Raw genomic sequence first — 23,158 nt, forward strand, 5'->3', positions numbered from 1 at the left:
TTTTTAAAAAACTAAGCATTAACACATGTTAGACTGCACCCCATAAACACAATCAAGCCTAGAAAAAAACCAGTGAACCACCCCTTTAAGACATTTATTTGACAATGATACAGAAAAGAATGTATTTCAAATAAATGCTGTTCTTTTGAACTTTCTATTCATCCAAAAATCCTGAAAATATAAATATAAAAATACGCAAACTTGGTAGTGCTTAGATACTACTTAGTACAAATAAGCGTTGCTTCATTTTACTGAGTTCTGTTATCCTCCTTTGGCTTTGTTGAATTAATAACACCTGTCCCTGTATCCCACTTCACTGTTTCATAGAGGCCTTTGTGCATTGCATTCACTTGCACCCCTCACAACAATATGCATATTGTTTGTCTGATAGTGTTATTTACACATGGTGCTGTTTATCTATTATGCATCAGTTGAGAGACTCCACCACCGTGATAATTGTGTTTTATGTTTTGGTTCATACAGCTTAGCCTTTGGGCAGATATTGGAATTGTACAGCTTTCCTCACCGAAAGAGTTTTTCATTAGATATTTAGGTGTTCATACATATTCGAAAAATGCTATGAAATTAGTCTTGTTTTAAAAAGAGAGTCCTGTATACTGGCCTCTCTTATGTAACAAAATAAGAAAAGATAAGGCCTATATTTTTTTAAATAGAACCAGGAAGGTAAGATGGGATATATGTTGTGGTTTTACATTATGGAAATTATGGGCATTATAAGGAAAGAATCATTTTTTAACTGCTCATATTTAGGGTTAGAATAAATCCTTAAATGTTTGTATTAAACTTCAGCTGCAAGATTACACTATGGACATGATAAATTATGTCTTAAATCATGTAACTTATTGAAGAGATTTTTAAATGACTTATGATTTAGTAGTAGTTTGGTAGATGATAAGATGCTAGAAAAAAAATATCCCTTGCAATAAAGGAGGAACCCAAGCCATATGTAGGAATCAGAATATCATAGAGACTCATTTGAGGTAAGGTAACAACCACCAAGACCACGCTAGCATCTGCTTAACAATATCCCAAAATCATTAGCAACCATCTGCAGCTTTTTTTTTTCGAAAATGTAAAAAATCCAGTTACTGTTGAAAATATATGGAACAGATGTTTTTGAGAAACAAAAATGGGTCACAAAGAACTGGGTCATGTCACGTCTTGAGAATAAAATTTGTTGCACTTGCACTGAATTTTACTCTCACTTTTACTGAACTTTGATATTGAGAGTTTCTGCAATTCAGTTTTCAGTTTCATTTGATAGTCATTAAAGGTGCATCTGAGGAGTGTGCTTGTGACCTTTGTCCTTTTACTTCTCCCGTGCGAAAGGGATACGAGAGAGCTCTGTGGGAAGCACACCTAGCAGCTGTTGAAGATGTACAGCAGTGTTAGGCCTGATCTTGGCCTCATTGTTGAGCTTCTAACTCTGAATTTTTCTGTTTCATATGTAGAAGCGCTGGGCGTTGGCTTTATCAGAATACAGAACGAGTCGGCGTACGCCAACATGTCATGACAGGCTCTTTCAGGCCAGCTGATAAAAACATAACAACTGACAGATGTAACATCTCATTCAGTTTTCTTTCTATTCATGTGTTTCCTCAGTATTTATTTTCCTTTGAACATGGAAGTGGAACAAGGAAAAAAAAAACTAAGTTTACAACAGGAAAAAAGTCCTGAATGATGGTAATGGTAGAGATCCTGTTGAAAGTATGCACATATTGAGAATCAATAGAGTGCGGTGTGCAAGCCTGTCATTACATGTTACACGCCAATATCTGTCTACAGAAAATTTTGCTTAAAAACTGCAGTGTGTAATTTCTTGTGGCACAAAACAATATATCAAATATAATTTCAAAAACTCCCATTATCTGCCATTGTTCTGGAAAAAAACAGAGAGCAATATGTTAACTGAATAATGACTTAAATTTTGGTCTGTTTTTCACACCGCTATCATATGACTTCATAAGACTTGAATGTAGCAAATAAGTAATTTTGAGTACTTTTATGTTTTTTGTCCATTTTGGAGCTTGATAGTCCCTACAATCTGTTTTTATTGTATCAAAAAGAGTGGTTCAGAGATTCTTCAAAACATCTTAATTTGAGTTTTAAATGACATGGTTGAATAAATGATGACAGATTTTTCATTTTTTGGTGAACTATTGTTTTTAACTGGAATTGGAGGAAGCATTTTAGCATGGGTAAAATTACACATATATCAGCATTAACTACATCAACAAACAAATCAAACTGGGCAACAAGCCATCTAAGATAGATGTGTTCATTTGTTTGTGATGCCTGTGGGTGAGATAAAAGTAGTTCTGTGTTGCCCACTAAATGTTTTTTTTTTTTTTTTCTTGCAATCTATGACAACCTACATGCTATGGTTTGAGCAACTAATAATAGTAATATTCTAATGTCAGAAATGGGAGGCTGTTGGCTGTGGTTTCAGACACAGCTTGTCTGTTCGACAGGTTTTAAAGGCTAGTTGAACTGATTAAGTTAGGCCACCATCTTTGCCTCAACACAAGAGTTGTCTGTCAACATTCATGAAAGTCAGCTTAAAACAATTTGCCTATCTGATGCATTCCTTTTCGGGGTTCCTCAGGCCTTTGGAAATGCTAAAACAGCATACAACAACAACTCAAGCCGCTTTGGGAAGTTCATTCAAGTGAATTATCTGGAGAGTGGCGTTGTGAGAGGGTGAGTCATCTGTGTACTTCTGCCCATTTGACATCACACACCAGAACTCCCACAGCTTCTCATCATCTAATGTATTTTATATTATGAGGATAATGTTTATTTATAAATATTATGTAATCCTAATAATTCATGTTCATATCCACCATACAACATTTGTTGATCTCATTCCCTATCTTTTCAAAAAGTTGGCAGAAAAACCCCCAAAATTGCATGACGTTGATCTGAATTGATCTAAAATTCCTAATACTGTTTGCTCAATGTTTTAGGGCTGTTGTTGAGAAATACTTACTGGAGAAATGCCGCCTAGTGTCCAGAGGAAAAACTGAAAGGTAAAAAAATGGAAAACAATTATCTTTATTCATTTTACATTTGAATTGAAAGTGTTGGAGATGTGAAAAATGTATCACATCAACATACATTCCATGTCTGTTTGTAATCTGACCTTCAGGAATTACCATGTTTTTTACTACCTTTTGATTGGAGCCTCAGAAGAGGAGAAAGATGAGTTCAAGCTCCTGCGTCCTGAAGAATACCACTACCTCAAAGAAGTAACTCTCAGAACAGCCATCACAGACAATCAGTTTTCCCTAATAAAGCCATTATAGTTTCATTTAGTGTTCATGATGCTCTCGATTGTCTTTTGAGCAATAGTGAGATGAAACGGAGGGCAAATGGAGAATTCTTCTTGAGCTTTTCAGTTTTGTTTTCCTGATAAGACACTGTAATAATCAAATTCTTTCAAGACTATATTTTCTGGGCTGACCTGTCCATTTTATTTATATTGCTATTTATTATTACTTACTGTATGTCAACAGTTTTATTCCATTAATTCTTCACTCTTCTGCCCCTCACAGGAAATCCCAATTTCGGAGGATCAAGCAGAAATGAAGCATGAATTCAGGAGACTTCATCAGGCCATGGAGATGGTTGGTTTTCTGCCTCCAACCAAAAAGCAGTAAGTGAGAAGCAATTTCAAGTAAAATAATATGATGGTGATGAGAAAATTATTTGTGTAAGTGCAGTTGCCTCATTTTTGGATTTTGCTTAATCTGTAATATTTATTTAGCTCTGTTAGAACCATTACATTTACACTGAACTGTACTTTATATATGTATGTGTATATATATATATACAGAAGTATAAATAAGATTTATGATGTCTAATTAGTTTGCCCTAGAGGGATAAAGTCACACTACAGAAAATTTACCAGCTGTGTGCATGACTAACAAATGAAAAATTCTGCTCTGGTACAAGTCTGTGCTTGTCACGGGGTGGGAAAATATATCAAACCTTTCAATATGCACTGTGCTCTTTTTGCCATGACGACAGAATGCAATACTGCAACGTCAGACCTGACACATTTAAATCATTCTGAGCTGTCTTCCAAGGAACAGCAGTGTTTCCGTATGCAAATGTTCTGGTTATATAAATCTGGTAACTAATAATTATTTATACAGTGTTAGAAATATAATTATTTAGACAAAATAGGAACTTGTTAAATTATCCAAGATCTATTCCCATGTGTCATTCAATTTGATTTGTTACCTAAAAACCATTACCAAACATTCCATTGCAGTATGTTTTTTGGACATGTAATTCTTTAAGGAATTGCCTTGCAAAGGAAGTAAATATATTTTATAAATATACTTCATATTTATTGTAGTTCAATTATTGATGGTCTTTTTCAGGATATTCTCTGTGCTCTCTGCCATTCTATACCTGGGAAATGTGACGTATGAGCCAAAAGTTGTTGGCGAGGGGCTTAAAGTTGGGCCAGATCGTGTCCTTTCTGCTATCTCTGACCTTCTTAAGGTACCACTGGCTACTTTAGTGTTCAATATAAATTCACTACAAGAGGCTGAACGTCTGTCCCTCCTACTGGTTCAAAGTTTTTTTCTATTCATTTGTGGTATACAGCACAGAAACAGAATTACTTTAAATAGTAATACTCAACAGTAAACCTCACCCCCCAGTTCTTTGGAAATACTGTGCAGTGACATCTATTAATTAACTGGGTCACCACAACTACATGGCAAAGAAATGCCATCATCATTACTAACCGAAACCCAAATATGCATTCACATATCATATTCAAGACATTGTAGAATAAAAAAACCCTTTAATAATTTTGATTTAACCAATTGGATTATGATTTTTAGAGGACTCTTAGCAGGTTTTTTTCCTTTTAGATTCTTCACAATTGGCTTTCAGATTTTCCAATTGGAATCCCGGCTTACCCATTTCGCACTTCTTGAGTTGTTATTTGGAATAGTCATTTAAAGGATTTCACAATCTGTGAAAGTCTGTTAGATCAGGTGACAAATTCCTGTCATACTCTGTTTGAAAGCTTTTTTTATATCATTTCTGTTCAATTACAGGTTAAAGTGGAGCTGCTTGTGGAAGCACTGACTACTAGGAAAGCAATGACTGCTAATGACACGCTGATCCTGCCTTATAGCCTCAGTGAGGTAACTTCATCTTTTATGTGTTAGGTGGTACATATATTGACATTTGTCTACTCTGTACCATCCATTCCATTGACTAGTCATGTGTTTAATGCATATCTCGCATACTTTATGTGTGAAGTCATCTGTTTGAAGAGGCCGCTCTATCCTCTCCATTTGTCTTTCTACATTTCTGTACTCTAAGAATCTGTTGACCTCATACTGAAACTGTTGTCTTCAGGCCATCACTGCCAGAGACTCTATGGCCAAATCTCTGTACAGTGCCCTGTTCGACTGGATTGTCCTGCGAATCAACCATGCTCTACTTAACAAGAGAGATTTGGAAGAGTCTGTCCCGGTATGAATCCTTAATTTATACATTTAATGTATTTGTTTATATGTTATATTTTATTTACATATAACATATGCAGTTTATATGGAAGGACTTGACTTGATCCATTCAGCTGGTGGCAAACTGAAAGCATCTGCTTAGACATTGAATTTTATAAAATATTCTCTTCCTCACAGTGCCTATCCATTGGTGTCCTGGACATATTTGGATTTGAAGATTTCAAGACGAACAGTTTCGAACAGTTCTGCATTAATTATGCCAATGAACAACTACAGTATTACTGCAATCAGCGCATATTTAAGCTTGAACAAGTGAGTTCTGATGTCTGAGTTGTACTTTGATGTCTCCTCTAATTGTGGACGGGAATTTCTGCAGCATATGCCTCAAGCTTGCATTGTGATTTAGGAAGAGTACATGGCAGATGGAATCATATGGCACAATATTGACTACCCTGACAACATTGGCTGCATCAGTCTCTTCAGCAAGAAACCCACCGGGCTGTTTTATCTGCTGGATGAGGAGAGCAAGTGAGTTAAGAATCCCATAAAGAATGGCTTTTTAGTACTACTGTATGCACTGTAATATTGGTGCATAAAATGTCATTTCCTTTAGTGTAAAGTGCAGTTACTTAATTTTACTGTGCTTTAATTCTTAAATTAAACATTTAGAATCTACTTTGCAAAAAAAGGCTTATAGACTAATAGAATATTAGTTCCTCTTAATGGAAAAAATTGCGCTTTTTAAGATTTTGTTTCCAAACAAATACAAAAAATACTCTCATATATATTAAATACTTTTAAAAGCATGTGCACACTGTGAAAATCCACTGAAAAAAGGTACATTATCTTCTGATCCACTACTTGAATTGTATCTTGCAAACAATTTAGTATGGATAGTACAGAATATGAATTGTTAAGCCTTCTCTCATAATATCTTTTTATGGGGTTTCTAGTGGTCCAGTAGTTAATATTCTGAGTTATTCCCTCTTTAGTTTTCCTCAAGCCACAGACAGCACTCTACTAGAGAAGTTTAAGCAGCAGCACCAGGACAACCCGTTCTTTGTGCAGACCCCAGTCCGGGAACCAGCTTTTGTTATCCGGCATTTTGCTGGCAAGGTCAAATACCAGATAAAGGTAAAGGAAAAGACCCTGAAACGATTTTTTATCAATGGTGGGAACACAATACTAAACGGCCTTTGTGATGTTCCTGCCCTATAGGACTTCAGAGAGAAGAACACAGACCACATGAGGCCGGATATTGTTGCATTGCTTCGTAGTAGTGAGTGCAGTTACCTGCGGCAGCTGATCGGGGCTAATCCAGTGGCTGTGTTCAGGTGGGGCATCCTTAGGGCCACGATACGCACCCTGGCTGTGTTTAACGAGGCTGGACAAAGCTGGGCAGAAAAACATCCAGGTAACATTTATGCGATCTGCTAACACCTTTTTACTTAAAGCTTACATAAGTGGATTACCATTGATTTTAACATGCTTGTTTCCATATCAGATCAGGTCAGGCGCTACTCCAGGCGCTCTCTTGGGGAAATGAAGAGACCTAGCACTGTGGTAGATAGGCTAAAGAGGTAAATGGACTGGATTAGTTCCTGTAGATTTGTGGCGTCTTGATGGAGCAGTGGATTTATGGCAAATAACAGTGTTTGTTTTATATCTATACAAATGGCCATTTAACTGCTCATAAATGCATTTCGATTTCTACACAGTCAGGGGTCTTTGATTGACTTTTCTTTTGATCGGTCTGAAGAGGGTCCACTCGAAGCCTTTGAGGACATTTTTGCAACTTTTGAAAATAAGAAGTAAGTTCACCATCACTCAAGGATCTTTATACCAGGCTTGGATTCTTCTACATCTGATGATGATTTTCTCCTGTGAATTAAGAGTCTAACTGATTTCCTTTTTCACTGGATTCATTGTGAAATGGGTGTTTGGACTGACTAATTTCAGCTGTATACTGTCTTTCTTTTATTGTGTTTGTAGTATTTATCTCCTTTCTAAACATTTCTGATTTGGGGTTGGGTTCAATCAGGGAATTGCATGCCAAAGTCCTCCAATCCCTTAAGCAGTTTGGTGGTGAAGTTCCTCAAAAGTTGCATCTATCCACAATTTCTGTGAGGAAGTCTCGTCTCTTCTTTCAGTGAGTGGGCCACATGTTCTGTGACCATCTGTCTGTGGCGGCACCACTGCTCTCTGTTTCAGCTTGTGCTTATGTGTAATTTAATTTGAAAAAATCAACTGAAATATTCTGTCCTTTTTGTTTTGTTTTTTTCTCTTCAAAATCTTAATATTTTCAATCAAAATCTTAATTGTATGTTACCACTATCTAGGAAGAACAGGCCAAACAGACACAAGCAGCTTATTCCTAAGGTAAATTAATTCATCAAAACTTGTTGTAGTAGTTTTTGCTAAGGCAACTTTATGAGGTACCATTTAGGATGCTATTTTTAAACCATACCGAAGGAGTGCCCATGTACGCTTGATACTTGTTGGCTGTCCAGCTCATTGAATAACAAAAAAAAAGTTAGTTTACTATTCAAAGTCATACATAGTCACAATTTATATTTGTCTACAAAGCTAATGTCAAGTATTTCAGAAACACACACGCGCACACACACACATAGTAATGGCTGTTGAAAATGCAGCTTTGCCATTACAGAACAAAATATGCACAAATATATTAAAATAGAAAACAGTTATTTTAAACTGTGATTTTTTTTTTCCCACAATATTTCTGTTTTTATATTATCATATTTTTATATAAATATTTGTTATATAATAAAACATATTTTAAAAATGTTTTAGATGCCTTTAGATCACAAGATTTATGTGAATTATTGTAGAATTATAAGGAATAAATTCAGTTCCGGTATATCCAAAGTTGTACATGGGCGAGACTCACTTCAGAAAACATAAAAGAAAATGTATATTTTACTGTGCAATACATGTGTATTATTTTTCCTTGGTTTAAAATATGAGAGATTGTACTAAATGTTTTCTGTACAGAATCTCATAGATTCACACTCTCTGAAGTTCATTATGGGCCTGACGCAGCACAATCGGGCGACCAGGTCGCTGCTCCATCTACACACCAAGAAGAAACCTCCAAGCATCAGTGCTCAGTTCCAGGTTCAATATTATTATCTTAGTGTGGAAAGCATAAGCTCCTTCATCAGAGGGCTTATAGATCGGTTTGTTCCATCTCTGTGTGAAAGCCTCTTTTGTGGTAGTTGTAAATTAGATAAAAGGTTCAGACCCCCTAAGCTGTGGGGAGGTTTTGATATGATTTGCAAGGGTTTAATGGATGCTGATGGACGACACAATGAGTCACATGCTTTCATGTTTTAAACTGTCCAGGCATCACTAAGCAAGCTGTTGGAAACCCTGAGGAAAGCAGAACCATTCTTTGTCCGCTGTATCAGATCAAATGGTGATAAGGTATGGAAGAGAGCTCTTGTAAGTTTTGCGATTCATCCATTTGATGTATTAGGCCAAGGATCATTGTTCTTTATATATGTTGGTGAATGTGTTTACAGAGGGAAATGCACTTTGATGATGCTCTAGTCCTTCAGCAGCTGAGGTACACAGGCATGCTACAGACAGTTCGGATAAGGAGGTCTGGGTATGGAGCCAAATTCACCTTCAAGGTAATGTAACATGGATTGCTTTTTAATTAATAATTGTTAATTAGGGCTCTTAATTTAATACAGTTTTAAAGTAATTTTTAACTAACTGCTTAAATAACCAATTTGTTTATGTCCCTTGACCCTTACATAAATGTACTAATATGGCATTTAGTTTTATTGAATAAATTAATTAATTAATTAAAAACATTGAGAAGATTAAAAGCATTAAAAAGGGATAGATTAATAAACAATTACAAAATGGTTTGTAGTGGACTGTATGCCAGTAATAGGCATATATTGATTTTTTTTTTAATGTCTATTTAATGCTTTACTCGTCTGCTAAAATAATGTTCCTAGTTTCTTTTTCATTTGAAGACTTCTCAGCAGATATTGATATTTGCAAATTTTTTTTAAGGTTAATTTGATTGCTTAATTTGTTTTCATTGATTAATAACCCTGTTCACCCAAAAATGAAAATTTGCTGGAAGTTTATTCAGGCCATCCGAGATGTAGATGAGTTTGTTTTTGTATTGGAAAAGATTTGGAGAAATGTATCATTTCTCTTGCTGTGTCGTCAGAATGAGAGTCCAAACAGCTGATAAAAACAAGTAATTGACACGACTCCAGTCCATCAATTAACGTCTTATGAAGCAAAAAGCTGTGTGTTTGTAATTAACAAATCCATCATTAAGACGTTTTTAACCTTAAAGGGGTCATATGATGCTGCTAAAAAGAACATTATTTTGTGTATTTGGTGTAATGAAATGTGTTTATGCGGTTTAAAGTTAAAAAAACACATTATTTTCCACATACTGTACATTATTGTTTCTCCTGTATGCCCCGCCTTCTGAAACGCGTCGATTTTTACAAAACTAATCGGTCTGAAAAAGCGATGTGTGCTCTGATTGGCCAGCTATCCAATGCTGCTTCCGGCTAAAATGCAAGTCCTCTATCCATAATATTGCTTTCTCCAGTGAAAAAGTAATATTGTCTGAATCAGGAGAGAAATATACATAGATTAAGCACCGTTTACAAGCGAAAACAGTCCAAAACAGTTCTAAACAAATATGTTGATGGATGTTTGATGTAAGAGGACAACAGGGGATGGATCCCAAACCATTTTGTAATTGGAGGAAGCGTTAATATGGATTATGGACACACATTTTGCTCGTAATATGCTGTCATTCTGAGGATCCATTGGTGAGCAAGTGATGTAATGCTAAATTTCTCCAAATCTGTTCCGATGAAGAAACAAACTCTTTTGAGTGAACTATTCCATTAATATTAGTTATACATTTTGTAACCATGAATGCATACAAGACATGTCGTATTTAACAATGTCACTGCAGGAGTTTACAGATCAGTTCAGAGTGCTGCTGCCAAAGGAAATATCAACACCTCAACAGGACATCACCAACCTGCTGACCAAAATGGGATTACCCAGCTCTAGTTTTCAGATTGGCCGAACCAAGGTTTATTTCACTTACACTCTTCACTAAAGAAATACTCACAATCTGCATTTTGTCATTCAGATACAACTTTCCATGACTGACTATCAAACTATGTGCACAGGTGTTCTTGAAAGAGTCAGAAAGACAAATACTTCAAGAAGCCCTTCATAAAGAAGTAATGAGGAGCATCATCATCCTGCAGAGATGGTTCCGTTCCTGTTTGATGAGGAAACAATATTTGCGCGAGAGGGAAGGAATTATAACCATACAGGTACTATTTGTTTGGTTGGCCAGGGGTTGTCTAGTAATAGCCAAGTAATATTCTAACCTTTAAATAAATATAATAAATAAAATAACCTTTAAAAATTTGGTGTCAGTAAGATTTTTTAAAATGAATAAATACTTTATTTAGCAAGGACACATTAAATTGATCAAAAATGTCACAAGATTTCCACTTTGCATTTCAACTTTATTTTCATTAGAGAATCCTGAAAAAATGTATAATGGTTTGCACAAATCAATGAAACGGCACAGCTGTTTTCAGCACTGATAATAATAAGAAACGTTTCTTGAGCACCAAATCTGCATATTCAAATGATTTCTGATGTATCATGTGATTCAGTTTTGCATCACAGGAATAAATTACATTTAAAAAAGAAAACTGTAATTTTAAATTGTAGTATTATTTAATAATATTACTGTTTTTACTGTACATCTGATAAATGCATTCTTGGTGAACATAAGAGACTTCATTCAAAATCATAAAAAAAAACTCTTACCATCCCAAACTTTTGAACAGTTGTGTATGCATTTAAAATGTAGTCTTTCTCTTTGTTTTAAACAAACCAATGGTGTTTAAGTCTCATCCTGTGTTAGACAGAGATGTTCCAATGAAATGTTCTCATTTTATGTAATGCTGTTTTACATTATTGCGTAATTTATTTACATTTTTAATCGTCATGAGGCTCAAACGGTTTGTGGACCTGGTTGGGAAACTCGGCAATAAATGAAAATGTACCTGAGCAGATGTTTCCTCTCTCATCCCTCAGCGATCGTGGCGTTATTTGCGGGAGACATACCGAAGCAGAGCAGCTATTGTGATCCAGACTGCATGGCGAAGGTCCAAGGAGAAAGCTGAATATCTGAAGAAGCGAGAAAATCTCAAAGCGCAAATGTAAGTCCAAGTTACCTTTGAGTGTTTTTTTACTTCTAGGTAAAACAATTTTAGTCATTTTGATCTTTCTTTCAGATCTCAGACAGAGCTGGGCCATTTGAACAAGACTGAGGAAAAGAAGCCAAGTCTGCCAAAGCCACAACCTCCACTACCTGATGAATCCCGCACACCTGAACGAAAGAAGACAGAGGAACTGAGCCCGCAGTCAAACACAGGGACCAAGCCTAAGGTCACAATACATCCGACTAGAATCACAAAGCAACTCAGCATCAATGAGGATCAACTCGTTCAAGATGATAAAGGCTATATTGGCAATAAAGAAAGACAACCATCTCCTGCAGGCCTCCCTCGGCCTGTGTCTCTTCCACTGAACATGAGCCAAAGTGGTTCTGATGAAACTCAAAATAATGTACACTTACAATGTCACAACAGGACAACCAGGTTGAAGGAGATGCCTGAGAAATGGAAGGAGAGGAGGAGGGAAGTAGCACATATGGAGAACGTCAGTGCTGAGATGCTACGACTTCAAAGCCTGAGAAAATCGGGTTTACGGTGAGTTTTGTTTTGGTCATTTTTTTTTAAATAAAGACTTATAAGTAAAAACTCCTTTTTATGTTTTTTTTTTTTTATTATGTGACTCTCTGGAATGCGTGTTAATAAATCGGTTATTTTTGTATAACCACTAAACTGTATATTTGACTGATGTACCTGAAAATATCATCAATGTTTTATGTCTCATAATCTATCTCTTAATCAGCCATGTAATGATGTATATTCAGTTGGTCATTAACACAAATTTTCACCCTGCCAAAGTTTTTCATGCAGTAATGACTGGCTGATAGTACATTATTCCTTATTTATTTGTTACTATTTCTTATATGATAGGAAATGTGGCATTTCCCAGTCCCTGGATAATGTGTCCAGAATGAGTTCTTCAGAGTCGGACAGCTCATCCTCATCATCCAAAAATGAGGTACTGTTTAAAAATTAGTTATGGTCTGTCTGTTAAATCAAAAATGTCGTGAGAGCTCCAAAAAAAAATTGACTTTCATTTTTTTCTTGTCCCCCAAAGCGGATGTATACCAATGTATACACTACCATTCAAAAGTTTTGGTTCAGTAAGATTTTTTTAAAGAACGAAATGCATCCTTTTATTCAGCAAGGACCCATTAAATCAATCAAGAGGGACATTAAAAACATTTATAATGTTACCAAATTTTCTATTACAAATAAATGCTGTTCTTTTAAACCTTCTATTTATCAAAGAATCCTGGAAATAAAAAATACATACAGTTTACACAAAAATATTAAGCAGCACAAAAGTTTTCTTATAATATGAAATATGTTTCTTCAAATCGGCATATCAGAATGATTTCTAAAGGATTAATAGCCGCTAAAAATTAAGCTTTGCCATCACAAGAATAAATTACATAAAATATATTAAAATAGAAGACATTTATTTTATGTTCTAATAATATCAGTGTAAGAGATTCTTCCAAAAACATTTTAAAAATCTTACCAGCTGCAAACCTCTGTACGGTTGTGTATGTTGAGAGAATTTCAAAGATGCTGTACTGATTATTTCACAGTGTTTATACATAACTGGATCAGCTGGTACAGGTTACGTTCTTTTTTTCCTCATCTAAACCGGTTGGCGTATCATAGGTTATGGTTCACAACCGCAAGCATTTCAGACACAAGCGCCGGCTAGCACGTCCCCGCAGCGGGCTGAAGTTGGATCATTTGGATCTAAGCGATATGAGATCATTTGGATCTAAGCGATATGGGAGTACTGGAGTTTTCCCCTAACTCCCATAAGCCCCTCTACTCCCAACCAGTCCAGTATCCGCATGGAACTGGAGACTGTGGTAAAAGACTGACCCAGTTACAACAATTACAAAGGGACCATTCGAGCTGTTGGGGCCTTGCTTTTGCACGCAACAGCTAACATACCATGAGAATCAGCATTGGCTCAATGTAGATTGTTTCAAAGACTTCTCTTTGGAAACCAGGCTGATCCTGTTCTTGGATGTTTCTGACTGGAAGCTGGTTTCTGACCTTTTTTGTTTCATTTAACACAGTACACGCACTGAGGCTGCTTCTAGGTGTGCTAATTAGTGAATATAGTAAATAAATGTAAGAAGAAGAATGTTGTGATTGCCGACTTGCAGATGTTTTAAATGTTTGACTCTGTATACCTAAAACTGGCCAATGCTTTTGATGTTTGTATGGCTTCAACGATTGGTATCATTATAGAGGTGATTTAATCATCTTTTATAGTACTAATTGGGTCTTAAATAAATAATATTACATACTAGAATATTTTAATCATAATCACATTCTATTTTATATTAATTTATATTAACTTTTTTTTTGTAACACTCACTTCCTGAAAATTGACTCCAAGCTTTAACAGCTCCAGTATCTGTTTTGTGAGGTTTTAGTTTCTTATTTATTTATTTATTTACTTATCACAGAAAATTATCGCACAATGGTGGATACTGTGGCTCTGAAGAGCTTTGCCAACTAATTTAACAGTAATTTTCATAATTTTACTAATAATTGTCAGGCCTTGTGCAGATTTAGCAAGACACATTTTGTACAGCAATATGAAATACTGCTAAAATTCCATAACCCATAGCAAAAAAGGTCAACATGGATCTTGGAATGCAGTGTGGGAGGTTGGTGGTGGCACTAATTCGAGGAAATAAACCCACTCGATCTGCATTATCAGTGAATATTGTGGTTAGAAAACATTCTTTGCTAAATGGTTGTCAGCTAAACTGTTGTTTTGCATCTGTTTGAATGTTGTCTTGCTTTGTCCTGAATTGTCTGTGGCTGGTTTGCTGATCTGAATGCATGACGGGACTATGGGTAACAAAGTGATGTATACACTAAAAACTCATCATTGTTATGTGTAGTTTTGATTGGAGTGATTGTCAAGCATTCAGGGTTTGGATGAGTGTGCCACTTTTTTTCTGCAGTTTCATGATAATCATTCTCATGGAGTCTCTCAACATGCTTTGGTCTTTCAGATCCAGTCACCTGTAGAATCTGAGGGGTGCATGAGAATCACAAGAAGAACAAGTGAAGAAGTAATCGCACCGTCCAGCACACCAGAAAGGTGATCAGTGCTTTTCCATCAGCATGTTACCTTGCTGTTCTAGCTTTTACTTGAAATATCACAGCTAATGTGATTTTTGTTTGTTTGTTTGTTTTTTTATCGGTTTTAAACATTTTATAATACATAAGTGTGTTGCTTTCATTTCTATAAAAAAAAAAATGTCTGTTTATATCCTGTAGGCGGGGATTCCTAAAATATTTTAAAAGGCGTCTGACACCCCAGGATGGGAATGTAACTATGGCGAAGACATTGGCAGAAAAAGAGGAGCTAGGTTAAATTATTCTCCAAGACTCACTTAATTCATTCAGAAATATTTAAATTAATAATTTATTGTATTTTTGAAATACATACATGCATGCATACATACATACATAAGCACATACATACATACAAGATATGTTGAAAAAAAGTAGACCAGTTGTGAGTGCTTGTTCGAATTGCAATGACTTACCTCTTTTTCTCTCATTTACCTCTGTCTCTTCGGGCCAAAAGCCAGTGGCTCTCACTCCTATTCTCCACGTGTCAAGAACTCAGCCACTTTTCCTGGACCCCGTCGCAACCCCACCATTAAAATCAGCCGAGCTACTCGTGTCCAGGAGAAGTGGAATGCTTCGCTGGACAGAGAGATCACTGACAGTAATGAACTTCACCATTTGGATGAGTTCTTGGGAAATCAGGTTTGTGTTGTTGATGTTTATTCTTCATTAGCATTTTGAAAGGTATTTAGGTTTTTGGATTTGACACCCTAGTTGTTCTAAATGTTTTCTTTAGTTCCTGATAGTGCTGATCCTGATAGTTTGTTGTTAGTCATCACTTTGTACTTTTAAATACTTGATCTTATGGTGTGGTTTTGAATCCAGATGAACGATCTAAGCACCCGCTCAAAGGTACTCTCAGAAACGGAGAAAATCTTCTTTTTAGCCACCACGCAGTTCAGAGACACCATCAAAAGCATGTACTCCATATCAGTGAGTTTATCTGCACTCATCTATAACTTTACTCTCATCATAGTTTCACAAGTGCAGTAGATTAAAAAAAAAAAGTTACGTTTTTTGGCAAGTTTTTGAAATGATCCGTTTCTTGTGCCCAAAAGAATCCCAATATCGGCTATAAGGACCTGATGTCAGGTTACCAGAAGAGGGTAGCCAGTCTCGCAGGGCTCAAGAAAGCATCTGAGGTGCCGCTGGTGGTAAATCTTTTTCAGTCAGTTCTGGATGGATTTATCAGGGGGGAGCTCAAACGACTGGAGACCGAGCCTTGCAAGGTAACTTAAGTTGTAAAGATTGCCACAGAAGCTTAGCTTTGCTCAAATATATTTTTGAGAAGGTAAGTTATCACCAGATCCTCAAAGAATCCGGGCCTGCAGGATTCCATAGAAGACTTTAAATTTCCACAGAAATACAATTCCCAGTTGAATCCAATTTTCTAATGTTTATGAAAAACGTTTCTTATACTTACCAAGGCTACAATTATTTAATCAAAAGGAGAGTAAAACTGTAATATTAAATATTATGTTTTTTTTGTAGAATCTTTTACAAATTAAATGTTATGTAACTTTATAAATGTATTTGCTCTCACTTTTGACCAATTTTATGCTACATAAAAGTTTTTTTTTTAAATTATTAATCTGACCCAAACTAGTTATCATTTTTCCTTGAATTTAGCTTATGTTTCCCTCGGTCTAATTTTCAGGTTAAGGAGAGGAATAGAAGAAAATCTAAAAGAGATAAATGTGTAAGTTATTTTCATGACATAGAAACACGTTTATATTTATAATATATGATGTGAATATTTATTGCACCTCTTCCAAAACCTTTTGTTTTGCCTGTAAGCCTGATGGCCCACTGGGTCATTTATTTAGCACATACCAGGTGACTATAATGCAATCATGTGACCAGTGCAGCTCATACATATGGGGAATGGAAAAGGCCTTCATGTGCAGCTGTAAGTATCCACCATCCTTTTCCTTAAACAATGCTAATTGACAAGGGTTCAGTGGTACTTCATTTATGCTGTGTTTTCTGTTTCAGCTTGTAAAATGGTGTGTCATAAGAAGTGTCTGAGCAAGATAACTGTAAATTGCACGGGTCACTGTGACAGGAAGGTGAGCACTGCTGTCATATATTAATTTATGTAGTATTACTCCATCACATATACACCCAGTGAAATTTTTGCCATCATCTACTCAACCTCGCTAACATGATAGTGTAGATAGTGACAGAAGTTTAATTTCTATTTGTAATAAAAGATGTGTTGGATCATATAGTTAGTTTATTTGTATGTTTCCATTATTTAGAAAGAGGGTGAGCAGACCCTCCACTTTGGTGTACCTATCTGTGCCTTGGTCCGCACAGCTGACTCTGTACCCTTTGTCATGGAGAAGATGCTGGTACATGTCGAAATGAACGGACTGTACACAGAGGGCATCTACCGCAAGTCTGGCTCAGCCTGCCGAGCCAAAGAGCTTCACCACATTCTAGAGAAAGGTGATAGTGTGATTTGATTGCTCTTTAACACCTCATTATCAGAAATTAGAGGGTACTTCCTTAAAGTAAATTTTTTTTTAAAGGGGTCATATGATGCGATTAAAATTTTTCCTTTCTCTTTTGGAGTGTTACAAGCTCTTGGTGCATAAAGAAGATCTGTAAAGTTGCAAAGACTAAAGTCTCAAATCCAAAGAGATGTTCTTTATAAAAGTGAAGAGTCAACCACACCTACCTAAAACGGCTCGTTCTAACACGCCCCCACATGTCTACGTCACGATGTGGGAAGATTTGCATAACACCACCCAAATGTTCACGCAAAGAAAGAAAGCATAACTTTTATTCTCGCTGTAGTATTGTTGACACTGCAGCCATGTCGTGAAGACGCTGTGTGCTTCGTTGTGAAAGCGAAGCTACTTTGTTTGGTCTTCCAAAAGAGGACACGACTAGAAATCAGTGGTTAAGTTGTATTTACAACACTGTTCCAGAACAGTTCAACCCAAATATTCAGATGTGTGCAGCACATTTTATGGAGGACTGTTTACTGATCCTGGGAGAGCAACGTTAGACTAAAATGCCGGCAGTTCTGACTCACGTAAGTACGTTTTCATATTTAAAGGATTTGACACTGACGATTCAAACGCGAGTTTTGAGCAGTGTAGAGTAGCACCTAGTTTTTTGAAACTTAAACCGCATAAACACATTTCATTACACCAAATACACAAAATAATGTTCTTTTTAGCAACATCATATGACCCCTTTAAAGGAATAGTTCACTCAAAAATGAAAATTTACTGAAAATTGACTCCGATGTAGATGAGTTTGAGAAATTTATCATTACATCGCTTGCTCATGAATGGATCCTCTGCAGTGAATGTTTGCCATCAGAATAAGAGTCCAAACAGCTGATAAAAACATCATCATAATCCAGTCAATCAATAAACATCTTGTGAAATGAAAAGCTGTATGTTTGTAAGAAACAAATCCATCATTGAGATGTATTTTAACTTCAGACTGGTGCTTCTGGCTAAAATAAGTCCTCTATCCATACAATTGCTTTGTTCAATGAAAAAGTCACCTTGTCTGAATCAGGAGAGAAATAGGCACAGATCAAGCACCGTTTACAACAGTACAAAATATTTCTATTTTGATGTAAGAGGATAACAAGGGATGGACTTTTTCACTGGAGGCACTGGAAGCATTTATTTGGATTATGGAGTCATGTTTTGGCCAAAAGCAATGCCTTAATGTTGGATTTGTTTCTAACAAACACGCAGCTTTTCACAATACTTCATTGATGGACTGGAGTTGTGTAGATTACTTGTGGATTATTGTGATGTTTTTATCAGCTGTTTGGACTCTCATTCCGACGGCACTCATTCACTGCAGAGGATCCATTGAGGAGCAAGTGATGTCAAAATCCATTCCAATTTTCAGCAGATAATCATTTTTGGGTGAACTGTTCCTTTAAGTTTTACAACCTTTGTCATGTGCTTACTTCACTTTAAAATAGCTGCTAGACGTTTATGCAATAAAAAGTTTTTAATCTCCCCAGATCCACAGGCTGTCAGTCTTGACAATTACCCCATCCACACAATCACCGGCCTGGTCAAACTGTGGTTACGGGAGCTACCTGACCCACTTATGACATACAGCCTCTACAATGACTTCCTGTATGCTGCGGGTAGGTTTTTGGCCACATGCAATTTTGGGTGCTACATATGTTAGAAAGAATCACACATTTTACATTTTCTTCCCCTCCAGATCTGCCAGAAGCATCTGAGCAATTGCGTGCTATCTACCGAAAGTTGGATGAACTACCTCCCTCAAACTTCTCTACTCTCGAAAGGCTTATTTTTCATCTTGTGAAGTAAGGAACCGTTGCATATGACTAAGGTGAATATTAGACATCCTGTGCATTGCCTCACCACTTGCGTAATTTCTTTTTATATTTAGAGTGGCAAAAGAGGAAGCTCACAATCGAATGTCAGCTAACGCTCTGGCTATCCTGTTTGCACCCTGCATTCTACGCTGCCCAGATTCTTCTGACCCTCTTCTCAGTATGAAAGATATAAACAAGACCACTCTGTGAGAATCATTTTGGTTTATTTGTGTTCATTTATGACTAGATTGTTTGTCTGGTTTGACTTGGTGCTAATGGATGATAGTAAAATCGGAAAAGGTACAATACAAAATACATTGTGTAAGCAACTAAATTGTTCATTGTTATTAAACAATTAATTGTTAATTGGCCAACATTTTGTAAAAAGGCCTACATTTTGCCAACTTTGACTACATTGCCTCATATTAACCTTATGGTTAACATTTATGTGCAGTTGTGTGGAAATTCTAATTAATGAGCAAACAAGGTGCTATAATCAGAAAATGGAAGAAATTCAGCAGTTGGAAAATGCAGAAGCTATGGCCATTAATCAGCTCAAGCTCAGAAGGCAGAACACGGTAAGAAAAACTTCACATACTAGATAAATGTACACTACCATTTAATTTTTTTTTTTTTTTTAAAGAAATTAGTGTTTTGAATCAGCAAGTAGGCATTAAATTGATCAACAATGACAGTAAAGACATTTATAAGATAACAGAAGATTTTTGTTTCAAATAAATGGCGGTCTTTTGAACTTTATATTAATCAAAGAATACTGAAAAATATCATGGTTTCCACAAAAAGCAAATTGTTTTCAACATTGATAATAATAAGAAACGTTTTCTGAGCACCATATCAGCATATTAGAATGATTTCTGAAGGATCATGTGACACTGAAGACTGGAGTAATGGCTGCTAAAAATCCAGCTTTGCCATCACAAGAATAAATTACATTTTAAAATATATTCAAATAGAAAACAGTTGTTTTAAATTGTATTTTTGATTAAATAAATTCAGCCTTGGTAAATCTAAGACACTTCTTTCAAAAGCATTTCAAAATCTTAACAACGGTAGTGTAAATAAGATATCACACTCCAAGAACAGTAACATTAGTATTATAGCATTAAAATTATGGAATGCCATTATTAAAACCACTTTTCCAATTATGCTAAAATATGCAATATAGTAACACACCTGTTCACCTTTATACAGTATATCACCGTGCTGCACCCCTAACTGTTAAACCTGTTTAGATGTCCGGGATCGTATCTTCTAGTGGGAAGATGTTACTTATTATTCTGATTGTATGATTCTTAATGAATCTGAAATATTGTGTAATTAATAATTTTAGTAATTGGTAACCATTTTGTAAAAGCAATAAACCTAAAAGGCAATGCTATTCTGAATACCGCCATAGCTGTAGACACCTCTGCCACACACTGTGGCTAACTATTCATAATGTAGCAAAGCCTCACGTACCTTATCAGTTAAATGTACGTGCCATTTCTAGTCTAATAATTAGCCCCTTTGGTATAACAGCTTGCAGAGTGCACCTCATGGCTCTCATCTTACATGATTTCATGATCTCATTTTCCATTAGATATTTGAGCAGCCAAAATTACATTCAGATGTCGCCTCAGTGGACAAAGAATTCGAAAAGAACCTGCTTGAGAGAATCAAGTCCATTAAGAAGGAAAAGTGAGTTGAGAAATGAATGTTTTTTTTGTTTTGTTTTGATTGAATTTAATTTTTTCGTTCAGTAATTATTCTTGCCCCTGGGAAAATAATTTAAAAATTGTTATTTGTCTTCTAGCACAGCTTAAAATATGCTTAATTTAAAGTGAAGTAGTATCATTTCACACATGCATTTTGATTATATGTTCAAACCTGATGTAAAAGCAATAAACCTAAAAAGCAATGCTATTCTGAATACCGCCATAGCTGTAGACACCCCGCCACACACTGTGGCTAACTATTCATAATGTAGCAAAGCCTCACGTACCTTATCAGTTAAATGTACGTGCCATTTCTAGTCTAATAATTAGCCCCTTTGGTATAACAGCTTGCAGAGTGCACCTCATGGCTCTCATCTTACATGATTTCATGATCTCATTTTCCATTAGATATTTGAGCAGCCAAAATTACATTCAGATGTCGCCTCAGTGGACAAAGAATTCGAAAAGAACCTGCTTGAGAGAATCAAGTCCATTAAGAAGGAAAAGTGAGTTGAGAAATGAATGTTTTTTTTGTTTTGTTTTGATTGAATTTAATTTTTTCGTTCAGTAATTATTCTTGCCCCTGGGAAAATAATTTAAAAATTGTTATTTGTCTTCTAGCACAGCTTAAAATATGCTTAATTTAAAGTGAAGTAGTATCATTTCACACATGCATTTTGATTATATGTTCAAACCTGAGTAACTTTTGTCCAGGGGCACAGAATAAGTTTGTGCTAATGTTAAGAATTATTAGTAAGTACCTCTATTGTACAGTTCAAAACCTATTCTGTTTGTGGTTTAGGAACGAATTGGCCTTCAGACTACCTGAGTTTGAACAGGATAGCTCTGACGCTGAGAACATGGACTCAGAATCATTAGTCAGCTCTGAGAGTCTACTAGAAGACCATTTTGTGAGTTTGAACTCGGAAGGTCAGTACTGAGGTACAGGACATTTTAATTACATTATGCTTGGACGCCCCCGCATGCTCTGTGTTAAAGAGGGCTTGGATTTGCTGCTTTTGCGGTGAGCCAGTTATTGAGCTTCAGTTATTTAACCTGCTCTTTCTCTAACCATGGGTTTGCACTGCTGCTTTTACATAATTTTTTACAATTTCGTGTTAATATATTTAGTCCTGTGGCTAATCCAAAGCATCTCTTTCAGCAAACACTGGCTTTAACAGCTCCAAGCCAGAGAAACCTGCTAAACCTCCTGATCCAACACGGGATCCTAAAACAGGGAGCAAACAGCCTGCTGAAGAGTTTAACCAAAACCACTCTGCCTCAGGCCGAGATGGAGTCCAGTCCATGTGTGTCATCCAGAGCCAAGACGTCCCAGAATCCCTCGCCGCCTCCTTTTCTGCAGGCAATCAGGGCAAGAGACTGTTTTCAGACCTTGACATTCCTTTTATAGATGAGGATGTTTGACATTGTTACACCAAAAAAAACATATTCTAAAATCTGTGCAAATGTTTCTTTCCTGCAACGGTTCAAGCAACAGTCGGTATCCCATTTCTGACCATATCAACACTCACTTTGTTTTGAGGAATAAATCAAACGCTTGGTTCATGCATGCTGTCTTAAATGTTGTCCTGTTGTGTTTATAAGAATACATTTGTAAAACAAAACTTGGGTATCTTTAAAAGAACTTTTGAAGCCATAATTAATTTCGATAATGTTCTACTGTGATTATTTAAACATTCCTTATATTCTTGGCAACATTTTGGTAGGTTAAAATGTGTGTGTGTGTGTACTGGTTTATATATCCTGGTGGGGACTTAAACCTGACTACACACAGACTCATGGGGACTCGTGTCACGGTGGGGACCTAAATTGTGGTCCCCACGGGTACAAAAGCTTATAAATCATACAGAATTAAGTTTTTTGAAAACCTAAAAATTCAGAAAGTTTCCTGTGAGGGGTAGGTTTAGGGGGTAGGGTTGGTGTAGGGCAATAGAATATACGGTCTGTACAGTAGAAAAACCATTACGCCTATGCAGGGCCGCATTAAGACCTCACTAAGGTCTTAATAAGAGCCCCGGGGCTATGACTTATTGCAGGGCCCCCCATCACAATAATGATATATATAGCTTAAAATAGGATTTTTGTCCAATCAAAAAAATTTTATGCATTGCAATTTCACAATTCTTGTTACCAATTCCAATATCACAAAATAAAAAA

At 36.1% G+C, this 23,158-nt stretch overlaps 1 protein-coding gene across 1 annotated transcript in view; it reads left to right on the plus strand.

The window, feature by feature from the left end:
- LOC107706377 (unconventional myosin-IXb-like) overlaps positions 1-22,543 on the plus strand; it is a 34,339-nt gene extending 11,796 nt beyond the window's left edge. The window contains exons 3-41 of the mRNA XM_016510073.1: positions 2,627-2,721; positions 2,988-3,050; positions 3,170-3,269; positions 3,576-3,676; positions 4,410-4,533; positions 5,100-5,189; positions 5,407-5,523; positions 5,694-5,828; positions 5,923-6,044; positions 6,509-6,650; positions 6,735-6,930; positions 7,021-7,096; positions 7,235-7,327; positions 7,558-7,665; positions 7,856-7,895; positions 8,532-8,654; positions 8,883-8,963; positions 9,062-9,172; positions 10,501-10,623; positions 10,724-10,873; positions 11,652-11,776; positions 11,852-12,328; positions 12,662-12,749; positions 14,812-14,900; positions 15,080-15,171; positions 15,393-15,577; positions 15,761-15,868; positions 15,994-16,164; positions 16,593-16,634; positions 16,733-16,844; positions 16,931-17,004; positions 17,197-17,386; positions 18,939-19,067; positions 19,148-19,253; positions 19,340-19,471; positions 19,720-19,843; positions 20,866-20,963; positions 21,783-21,910; positions 22,143-22,543. Of these exons, the coding sequence (XP_016365559.1) occupies positions 2,627-2,721; positions 2,988-3,050; positions 3,170-3,269; positions 3,576-3,676; positions 4,410-4,533; positions 5,100-5,189; positions 5,407-5,523; positions 5,694-5,828; positions 5,923-6,044; positions 6,509-6,650; positions 6,735-6,930; positions 7,021-7,096; positions 7,235-7,327; positions 7,558-7,665; positions 7,856-7,895; positions 8,532-8,654; positions 8,883-8,963; positions 9,062-9,172; positions 10,501-10,623; positions 10,724-10,873; positions 11,652-11,776; positions 11,852-12,328; positions 12,662-12,749; positions 14,812-14,900; positions 15,080-15,171; positions 15,393-15,577; positions 15,761-15,868; positions 15,994-16,164; positions 16,593-16,634; positions 16,733-16,844; positions 16,931-17,004; positions 17,197-17,386; positions 18,939-19,067; positions 19,148-19,253; positions 19,340-19,471; positions 19,720-19,843; positions 20,866-20,963; positions 21,783-21,910; positions 22,143-22,405 (4,923 nt within the window). The 3' untranslated portion in view covers positions 22,406-22,543. The remainder of the gene's footprint in view (positions 1-2,626; positions 2,722-2,987; positions 3,051-3,169; positions 3,270-3,575; positions 3,677-4,409; positions 4,534-5,099; positions 5,190-5,406; positions 5,524-5,693; positions 5,829-5,922; positions 6,045-6,508; positions 6,651-6,734; positions 6,931-7,020; positions 7,097-7,234; positions 7,328-7,557; positions 7,666-7,855; positions 7,896-8,531; positions 8,655-8,882; positions 8,964-9,061; positions 9,173-10,500; positions 10,624-10,723; positions 10,874-11,651; positions 11,777-11,851; positions 12,329-12,661; positions 12,750-14,811; positions 14,901-15,079; positions 15,172-15,392; positions 15,578-15,760; positions 15,869-15,993; positions 16,165-16,592; positions 16,635-16,732; positions 16,845-16,930; positions 17,005-17,196; positions 17,387-18,938; positions 19,068-19,147; positions 19,254-19,339; positions 19,472-19,719; positions 19,844-20,865; positions 20,964-21,782; positions 21,911-22,142) is intronic.
- The last annotated feature ends 615 nt before the right edge of the window (positions 22,544-23,158 follow it).

Source organism: Sinocyclocheilus rhinocerous, unplaced genomic scaffold (genome assembly GCF_001515625.1).
Source record: "Sinocyclocheilus rhinocerous isolate Xijiao unplaced genomic scaffold, SAMN03320098_v1.1 scaffold444, whole genome shotgun sequence".
Lineage (NCBI taxonomy): Eukaryota > Metazoa > Chordata > Actinopteri > Cypriniformes > Cyprinidae > Sinocyclocheilus > Sinocyclocheilus rhinocerous.